Here is a 10,884-nt window from a genome sequence, read left to right as displayed (position 1 = left end):
TAAGACAGATTTTTACCTCGTCAGGGATTCGATCCACCAACCTTTCGGTTACTGACCCAACGGCTGCCGTCTAGAACTACAATGGCATTAAACTTGATATTAATGATCTTGTAACAGTTTTGCTTTCAGTCTCCTCAGCCTCCTCAACCCTACCCGGGCTCGAACTAGGGACCTGCACACAACAACAGTCACCCTCGAAGCATCGTTACCCATCTCTCCACAAAAGCCACGTCTCTTGCAGACCAAGGGAAACAACTACTTCAAGGTCTCAGAGCGAGTGACGTCACCGATTAAAACGCTATTAGCGCGCACCCTGCTAACTAGCTAGCCATTTCACATCGGTTATAGACTTATAAACTCTATGTAGATGTTGCCTGATATTGCCCACATCACATACTTCAGTATTTTATATAGACCTGTTAGCCGTGTTGAGCAGTACCCTCATTGCTGTGTAATATTACTTTTAACTTTACACTGTGACAAATGACTGGTCACTCATTTATATCTCTTCGTAGTGACCTATCTGGCAGAAAGACAGCAAACCATTCATCCCAGATATCCAAGTGAGGTGGTATCACACAGAAAGAAAAAAATAACTTTTCTGATAAATATTATCTTTATTGACGAAACAGACAGAAGGTTTAAACAGGGGGGGGAGAGACTTCATTTCACTCTTCATTCTCGTAGTCGGCAGCTACCTTCCTCTTTCCTTCTGAGTGGACATGGTTTCCCCAGGTGTATGTCAGGTACATGCAGATCATTGCTGGAAAAGAGGAACAGGAAAAGACTGGTTAGCGACTGAAAACAGGGATGTGGCTCGGGAGGCATACACTGAAAGATACAAGAAGTGCATGTTTAGTTAGGCCATTTAAAACATCCCAAGAGTCAAAGATTTTAGACATGGGCAGACAGAAATTGTAATGGGAGATCTTTACAATGTGCCTCAGAGCACCACTCTCGTAGACGAAGTCGCAATCGACATGGCTTTCGGAAGCATAACAGTCTAAAAGCTCCTACACAGCTATCCAACTACAGCGAACTGACTACACATTGAGAAGATTCTTTCAACCGACTACCTGCTAGCAGCATCTGAAGTGTCTGAAGCTACATCCATAAAATCAGTAGAATGGTTCCGATTGGAGAGTGGCGCAGTAGTCTAAGGAGTCACTACAGACACTGGTTCGATCCAGGGCTGTATCACAACCGGCCGTGATCGGGAGTCCCATAGGTCGGCGTACAATTGGTCCAGCATTGTCCGGATTAGAGGGTTTGGCCGGGGTAGGCCTTAATTGCAAATAATTTGTTCTTAACTGACTTGCCAATTAAAAACATATTTAAAAATAATAATAATTAAATCACTGAACAAGAAAATATTAAATCCAGTTCAGATACCTACCCTCTGACCAAATCAAAACCTAATATGGATGCCAATGTTTTGCAGGCACGTTTCCTCTACTTCCTGTCTGAGGCAGCATGGTGCCCATATTGTGAGGCTGATTAAGACAAACAGTCCGTTGTGCGGGCAAAATGAGAATAAGACATGGAATCAATATTTAGATTTGGTGAGGGAGTAACATCTAAACTGAATTTAATAGTTTCTTGTTCACTGCTCAACGATGCAAACGTTGATTCGCCAATGTGAACCATTCTACCAATTATGGATGTAGCTTCAGACGCTGCTAGCAAGTAGTCATTGGACCATGACTTATCTGGCACGCTGTCACAATGGAATGCCCCTGGACCTCGTCTTATTAAATAATGAAATGTGGAGGTCTAATTTGGCCTACATGAGGCCTATCAAGACTAGAACAGATCTGAAAATGGGGAGAGAGGAAAAAAAAGACTTCACGATTTGGATGGAGATGTTTTATAACATGGGAATATCCTGCCTGGTTCTTCCCAGAAAGCAACGTGTAAACTCTGGGAGGACTTACGTGGAGCAACTTTGAAGACAGACGATGTGAATCGTCTCCAGACGTTGGGGATTCCTTTAGAGAAGTAGTTGGGGAAAGCCCTCTGCTCGAAGGGGGACAGACTGTAGGTGATCACGTGCCTGATCTTGGCCAAATCTCCAAAGTGGCGACCCATGGTGTCTAGAGAGACGATCAGAAATTACCAAAGAGTATAAAGAGTATCGATGAGGAAAAAGATGCAGTAGTTTAGATTTTGCAATGCAGTCGTCACACAACTAGCATTAATGATATTAAAGCAATTTCTCATCCCTGGATTGAGGTACACTACATGACCAAAAGTATGTGGACACCTGCTTGTCAAACATCTCATTCCAAAATCATGGGCATTATTATGGAGTTGGTGTTGTAACAGCCTCCACTCTTCTGGGAAGGCTTTCCACTAGATGTTGGAACATTGCTGCAGGGACTTGCATTCAGCCACAAGTACTAGTGAGGTCGGGCACTGATGTTGGGCGATTAGGCCTGGCTCGAAGTCGACATTCCAATCCATCCCAAAGATGTTTGATGGGGTTGAGCTCTCGGCGGTCATATTCTGTGAGTTTGTGTGGTCTACCACTTTGCTGCTGAGCCCTTGTTGCTCCTAGACGTTTCCACTTCACAATAACACCACGTATAGTTGACCAGGGCAGCTCTAGTTGGGCAGAAATTTGACTGACTTGTTGGAAAGGTGGCATCCTATGAAGGTGCCACGTTGAACGTCACTGAGCTCTTCATTAAGGCCATTCTACTGCCAATGTTGGTCTATGGAGATTGCATGGCGGTGTGTTCGATTTTATACACCTGTCAGCAATGGGTGTGACTGAAATAGCCAAATCCACTAATTTTAAGGGGTGTCCACCAACTATGTACAAGTGTTTTCCGAGCCATATCTAGTGCCGGCTCAGCAGTGGTTTAATCTATACAGGAAGCCTGTCCGACCCCAGTAAAAATCAAATGTCAATAGACTGGATTAGACATGTTTGGATGTGATTCCTTAATTTCCAAACACAACTGGATGGCAAAGATTTCATTAACTAAAGCGTTAGCCAAGTTATCAACACCATACATTCGATGACATCTGTCACTTAGTCACCGATTGATATTAGGACAGGTAAACTCGTGCCTGAGAGATAATATAAGATATGAAAACGGTCAAATTTAGCTAGATAGAAAAGGGGATTGTACAAGAGTGAGGGCAACCAGCTAGCCAGCACAAGTAGCTAACATGAAGACCTTGCTTGACATTCACGCCACGATTTAAAAGGTGTGTAATGGCACGATACTCTTACTTCGTAAAATCCCAAGAACATACACTGATATGACACGTATACAAGTGATTAACATTGTGAAATGAATCCCAAAACCTTGACCTTTCAGTGTCTCTTACCTTACTGCTTCTCAAGACGCAGATTAATTGCTGTTGGTGTGGTCTCTGCCCTAGATCGCTGAGCTATAATAAGAAACTCTGGATTGGTTCAACAACGAGCAGAAGTTGCCTTACGTAACTTCCGTTCTTTTTCTTCTTCTATGATATATTGGCGGTCCACAAACAAACGTTAAAGATGCATGCCGCCACCTACTGTGCTGGAGTGTATGGTCAATCACGGTTTACAACATTTCTAAATCCTCCTACCTAACTCCGTAGGTAAAATCAAAAAGAGCCCTAATAACTTCTAATAGACCCTTCCCCATCCCCCAAATCCAGTCCAAACCCCCCGACTACGTCCAACCTCAAATACCCTACACTTCAATCTGTCCCTCTCTTCAACATGCTGACAACAATATAACAACACATGCTCCAACGTTTCAGCAACCATACACTCCAGACACAAACCATTCACATGCTTGCCAACTAGATGCAATGACGAGTTCAATGTTTGCTGTCCGTGACACTTCCTACCTTCAAACAGTGTGTTAAAGTTCCAACTCGTCTCGTTCCAACAAGACCATTGGCCCTCTCTGCACCAATAGGAATGATGCCTACTGCTCGACTGCTCTGCCTCCGCTAGGACAGTCTGACCACAACCTGATCCAGCTGCTACCAGAATACAGCCCACTGGTCCAGAGGCAACGCATCACTGAGACAGTGATTCACGAATGGACACTCGAAGCTGGAGAGGCACTGCAGAGTTGCTTTGAAGGTACAGATTGGAATCTATTTATAGACGATTGGGAGGAGGATCTGAATAGTATTTCTGAATGTGTAACAGATTATTTTAACTTCTGTACTGACAATGTGGTGCCAAGCAAAACGGTGAAATGAAAAACAATAAGCCATGGGTCACAAAATACATCAAGGAGGCACTGAACAGGAAGTAGAAAGGCTTTTGAAAATGGACATGTGGATGAGTTGAGAGAGATACAGAAGGAGATAAAAGGGCTGATCAAGAAGGGCGAACATGAATACAAACTGAAGTTAGAACTCAAGCTGAAAGTGAATAACATGAAGAATGTCTGGGATGGTGTGAAGAAGATAACAGGCTACTACCCCAGGAGACAACTACCCCAGGGGACAACTACACCAGGGGACAACTACCCCAGGAGACAACTACCCCAGGGGACAACTACACCAGGGGACAACTACCCCAGGAGACAACTACCCCAGGGGACAACTACACCAGGGGACAACTACCCCAGGAGACAACTACCCCAGGGGACAACTACCCCAGGAGACAACTACCCCAGGGGACAACTACCCCAGGAGACAACTACCCCAGGGGACAACTACCCCAGGAGACAACTACCCCAGGGGACAACTACCCCAGGAGACAACTACACCAGGAGACAACTACCCCAGGAGACAACTACCCCAGGGGACAACTACCCCAGGAGACAACTACCCCAGGGGACAACTACCCCAGGAGACAACTACCCCAGGAGACAACTACCCCAGGGGACAACTACCCCAGGAGACAACTACCCCAGGAGACAACTACCCCAGGGTACAACTACCCCAGGGGACAACTACACCAGGAGACAACTACCCCAGGGGACAACTACAGCAGGGGACAACTACCCCAGAAGACAACTACCCCAGGAGACAACTACCCCAGGGGACAACTACACCAGGAGACAACTACCCCAGGAGACAACTACCCCAGGAGACAACTACACCAGGGGACAACTACCCCAGGAGACAACTACCCCAGGGGACAACTACCCCAGGGGACAACTACACCAGGAGACAACTACCCCAGGGGACAACTACCCCAGGGGACAACTACCCCAGGAGACAACTACCCCAGGAGACAACTACCCCAGGAGACAACTACCCCAGGAGACAACTACACCAGGGGACAACTACCCCAGGAGACAACTACCCCAGGGGACAACTACCCCAGGGGACAACTACCCCAGGAGACACCTACCCCAGGAGACAACTACCCCAAGAGACAACTACACCAGGGGACAACTACCCCAGGAGACAACTACCCCAGGAGACAACTACCCCAGGAGACAACTACACCAGGGGACAACTACCCCAGGGGACAACTACCCCAGGGGACAACTACCCCAGGAGACACCTACCCCAGGAGACAACTACCCCAAGAGACAACTACACCAGGGGACAACTACCCCAGGAGACAACTACCCCAGGGGACAACTACCCCAGGAGACAACTACCCTAGGGGACAACTACCCCAGGAGACAACTACCCCAGGGGACAACTACCCCAGGAGACAACTACCCCAGGGGACAACTACCCCAGGAGACAACTACCCCAGGGGACAACTACCCCAGGGGACAACTACCCCAGGGGACAACTACCCCAGGAGACAACTACCCCAGGGGACAACTACACCAGGGGACAACTACCCCAGGAGACAACTACCCCAGGGGACAACTACCCCAGGAGACAACTACCCCAGGGGACAACTACCCCAGGAGACAACTACCCCAGGGGACAACTACCCCAGGAGACAACTACCCCAGGGGACAACTACCCCAGGAGACAACTACCCCAGGGGACAACTACCCCAGGAGACAACTACACCAGGAGACAACTACCCCAGGAGACAACTACCCCAGGGGACAACTACCCCAGGAGACAACTACCCCAGGGGACAACTACCCCAGGAGACAACTACCCCAGGAGACAACTACCCCAGGGGACAACTACCCCAGGAGACAACTACCCCAGGAGACAACTACCCCAGGGTACAACTACCCCAGGGGACAACTACACCAGGAGACAACTACCCCAGGGGACAACTACAGCAGGGGACAACTACCCCAGAAGACAACTACCCCAGGAGACAACTACCCCAGGGGACAACTACACCAGGAGACAACTACCCCAGGAGACAACTACCCCAGGAGACAACTACACCAGGGGACAACTACCCCAGGAGACAACTACCCCAGGGGACAACTACCCCAGGGGACAACTACACCAGGAGACAACTACCCCAGGGGACAACTACCCCAGGGGACAACTACCCCAGGAGACAACTACCCCAGGAGACAACTACCCCAGGGGACAACTACACCAGGAGACAACTACCCCAGGAGACAACTACCCCAGGAGACAACTACACCAGGGGACAACTACCCCAGGAGACAACTACCCCAGGGGACAACTACCCCAGGGGACAACTACCCCAGGAGACACCTACCCCAGGAGACAACTACCCCAAGAGACAACTACACCAGGGGACAACTACCCCAGGAGACAACTACCCCAGGAGACAACTACCCCAGGAGACAACTACACCAGGGGACAACTACCCCAGGGGACAACTACCCCAGGGGACAACTACCCCAGGAGACACCTACCCCAGGAGACAACTACCCCAAGAGACAACTACACCAGGGGACAACTACCCCAGGAGACAACTACCCCAGGGGACAACTACCCCAGGAGACAACTACCCTAGGGGACAACTACCCCAGGAGACAACTACCCCAGGGGACAACTACCCCAGGAGACAACTACCCCAGGGGACAACTACCCCAGGAGACAACTACCCCAGGGGACAACTACCCCAGGGGACAACTACCCCAGGAGACAACTACCCCAGGAGACAACTACCCCAGGAGACACCTACCCCAGGAGACAACTACCCCAAGAGACAACTACACCAGGGGACAACTACCCCAGGAGACAACTACCCCAGGAGACAACTACCCCAGGAGACAACTACACCAGGGGACAACTACCCCAGGGGACAACTACCCCAGGGGACAACTACCCCAGGAGACAACTACCCCAGGAGACAACTACACCAGGGGACAACTACCCCAGGAGACAACTACCCCAGGGGACAACTACCCCAGGAGACAACTACCCTAGGGGACAACTACCCCAGGAGACAACTACCCCAGGGGACAACTACCCCAGGAGACAACTACCCCAGGGGACAACTACCCCAGGGGACAACTACCCCAGGAGACAACTACCCCAGGAGACAACTACCCCAGGAGACAACTACCCCAGGGGACAACTACCCCAGGAGACAACTACCCCAGGGGACAACTACCCCAGGAGACAACTACCCCAGGGGACAACTACCCCAGGGGACAACTACCCCAGGAGACAACTACCCCAGGAGACAACTACCCCAGGAAGAGTAACTGCTGCAAATACAAAACCACAGAGTGATGAAGAAAGGGACAGAGCCACAGAGTTGAACCATTTTTGTTTACCAGATTCGATAAGTATGATTCCTCAGCAGAGCAACAGCAGATAGGGGAGGTGCTGGACTCTGATCTGGGAAGCACTGAGCCCATGAGCATCTAGGAGGAACAAGCGGTGAAGCAGCTGAAGAGGCTCAGTCACAGTAAGTCTGCCTGATGTGGTTAAGGCCAGAGTACTCGAGGTATGTGCTAATCAACTGGCTGTCATACTGCAGTAGATTTTCAACCTGTCCCTAATACTATCAGATATTTATACTAAATGAAAAACATCCTGCAAAGTGCCCATCTCAGAGAAAGCAGGAGGGACTGAAATACTTTAGACCAGTGGCTTTGACCTCACAAGTTATGAAAACCTCTGAGCGGATTTCAATACCCTTATTAAGAGTTTAGGTAGCAGCCTCTTTGGATCTTTAGCAATTTGCCTACCGCCCAGAAAGTGGTGTTGACGACGCTCTGCTCTACTTCCTCCACAGAGGATATGAGCACCTGGAGTGGCACGGTTGTGTGGTGAGTACAATGTTCTTTGACTTCTCCAGTGCTTTCATTGCCATACTACCCCACCTGCTGGCCCGAAAAGCTCACGTAAACTCACGTAGGACATTCACGTAAATCCACACACTATCAAATGGATTGTGAACTACCTGACCAATAGACTACAGTTCGTAAGACTGAATCAGGCAGTATCAGATCGGATATGTACGAACACAGGAGCTCCGCATGGGACGGTCAGCTTTTCTGTTGACCCTTTACACAAATTACTTCACACACAACAATGAACTGAGCCACTTACATAAATTCTCTGGTGACTCTGTTATAGTGCGCTGTGTGATGAGAGGAGACTCTGCTATAGTCAGCTGTGTGATGAGAGGAGACTCTGCCATAGTCAGCTGTGTGATGAGAGGAGACTCTGCTATAGTGCGCTGTGTGATGAGAGGAGACTCTGCCATAGTCAGCTGTGTGATGAGAGGAGACTCTGCCATAGTCAGCTGAGTGATGAGAGGAGACTCTGCTATAGTGCGCTGTGTGATGAGAGGAGACTCTGCTATAGTCAGCTGAGTGATGAGAGGAGACTCTGCTATAGTCAGCTGTGTGATGAGAGGAGACTCTGCTATAGTCAGCTGTGTGATGAGAGGAGACTCTGCCATAGTCAGCTGTGTGATGAGAGGAGACTGACATAGTCAGCTGTGTGATGAGAGGAGACTCTGACATAGTCAGCTGTGTGATGAGAGGAGACTCTGCCATAGTCAGCTGAGTGATGAGAGGAGACTCTGACATAGTCAGCTGTGTGATGAGAGGAGACTCTGCCATAGTCAGCTAAGTGATGAGAGGAGACTCTGTTATAGTCAGCTGTGTGATGAGGGGAGACTCTGCCATAGCTGTGTGATGAGAGGAGACTCTGCTATAGTCAGCTGAGTGATGAGAGGAGACTCTGTTATAGTCAGCTGTGTGATGAGGGGAGATTCCGCCATAGCTGTGTGATGAGAGGAGACTCTGCTATAGTCCGCTGTGTGATGAGAGGAGACTCTGCTATAGTCAGCTGAGTGATGAGAGGAGACTGCTATAGTCAGCTGTGTGATGAGAGGAGACTCTGCTATAGTCAGCTGTGTGATGAGAGGAGACTCTGCCATAGTCAGCTGTGTGATGAGAGGAGACTCTGCCATAGCTGTGTGATGAGAGGAGACTCTGCTATAGTCAGCTGAGTGATGAGAGGAGACTGCTATAGTCAGCTGTGTGATGAGAGGAGACTCTGCTATAGTCAGCTGTGTGATGAGAGGAGACTCTGCCATAGTCAGCTGTGTGATGAGAGGAGACTGACATAGTCAGCTGTGTGATGAGAGGAGATTCTGACATAGCTGTGTGATGAGAGGAGACTCTGCCATAGTCAGCTGAGTGATGAGAGGAGACTCTGACATAGTCAGCTGTGTGATGAGAGGAGACTCTGCCATAGTCAGCTGAGTGATGAGAGGAGACTCTGTTATAGTCAGCTGTGTGATGAGGGGAGACTCTGCCATAGCTGTGTGGTGAGAGGAGACTCTGCTATAGTCAGCTGTGTGATGAGAGGAGACTCTGCTATAGTCAGCTGTGTGATGAGAGGAGACTCTGCCATAGTCAGCTGTGTGATGAGAGGAGACTCTGCTATAGTCAGCTGTGTGATGAGAGGAGACTCTGCCATAGTCAGCTGTGTGATGAGAGGAGACTGACATAGTCAGCTGTGTGATGAGAGGAGACTCTGACATAGTCAGCTGTGTGATGAGAGGAGACTCTGCCATAGTCAGCTGTGTGATGAGAGGAGACTCTGACATAGTCAGCTGTGTGATGAGAGGAGACTCTGCCATAGTCAGCTGAGTGATGAGAGATGACGAAGCTCATCACAGTGATATAACAGAGTCCTTTCTGAAATGGTGTGAGGCCACACAATTCTCTCAGTTTCTACAAAATAAATAAATAATCCAGACTTTTCTTTTTAAGGAAGCTGAGATATTTGAATGCTTCGTATGTTCAATAGCAGTGTTGTGGTGAGTGTAGTGACCTATGCCAGTGTGTGCTGGAAAGGGAATTTAGCCAAGGAAGACTTAAACAAGCTTGAAAAAAATCATCAACAAAACCAGTGCTACAATTGGCTGCGGCCTGGAATCAATGCAGGACATGTCCATAAAAAGGCTGCAAGTAAAGACACACATGATCATGGACAATGACTCACACCCACTCCACAGCAGTCTAATGACACACACCCACTCCACAGCAGTCTAATGACACACACCCACTCCACAGCAGTCTAATGACACACACCCACTCCACAGCAGTCTAATGACACACACCCACTCCACAGCAGTCTAATGAGTCACACCCACTCCACAGCAGTCTAATGAGTCACACCCACTCCACAGCAGTCTAATGACACACACCCACTCCACAGCAGTCTAATGACACACTCACTCCACAGCAGTCTAATGACACACCCACTCCACAGCAGTCTAATGAGTCACACCCACTCCACAGCAGTCTAATGAGTCACACCCACTCCACAGCAGTCAAATGATACACACCCACTCCACAGCAGTCTGAGTCACACCCACTCCACAGCAGTCTAATGAGTCACACCCACTCCACCCACAGCAGTCAAATGACACACACCCACTCCACAGCAGTCTAATGAGTCACACCCACTCCACAGCAGTCTAATGAGTCACACCCACTCCACAGCAGTCTAATGACACACACCCACTCCACAGCAGTCTAATGAGTCACACCCACTCCACAGCAGTCTAATGAGTCACACCCACTCCACAGCAGT

At 49.0% G+C, this 10,884-nt stretch overlaps 1 protein-coding gene across 1 annotated transcript; it reads right to left on the bottom strand.

Moving 5' to 3' along the window:
* Positions 1–597: 597 nt before the first annotated feature.
* Positions 598–3,497, bottom strand: LOC110504554 (cytochrome b-c1 complex subunit 8). Its single transcript, XM_021583320.2, has 3 exons — positions 3,340–3,497; positions 1,935–2,093; positions 598–763 (listed from the first exon to the last, which is right to left on the bottom strand). Exons 2-3 carry the CDS (start codon positions 2,086–2,088, stop codon positions 669–671), a joined length of 249 nt encoding a protein of 82 aa, XP_021438995.1. The 5' UTR covers positions 2,089–2,093; positions 3,340–3,497; the 3' UTR covers positions 598–668.
* Positions 3,498–10,884: the final 7,387 nt, after the last annotated feature.

This window comes from Oncorhynchus mykiss, chromosome 31 (genome assembly GCF_013265735.2).
Source record: "Oncorhynchus mykiss isolate Arlee chromosome 31, USDA_OmykA_1.1, whole genome shotgun sequence".
Taxonomy (NCBI): Eukaryota; Metazoa; Chordata; class Actinopteri; order Salmoniformes; family Salmonidae; genus Oncorhynchus; species Oncorhynchus mykiss.
The sequence above is the reverse complement of the archived record's forward strand: the minus strand, read 5'-3'. Positions and strand labels throughout refer to the sequence as shown.

Excerpts from the sequence above, each read along its gene's own strand:
- LOC110504554 (XM_021583320.2), bottom strand. The coding sequence starts at position 2,088 with ATGGGTCGCCACTTTGGAGATTTGGCCAAGATCAGGCACGTGATCACC. Across the intron at positions 764-1,934 it reads TGTCTTCAAAGTTGCTCCAC|CAATGATCTGCATGTACCTG; the intron begins GTAAGTCCTCCC and ends CCTCTTTTCCAG.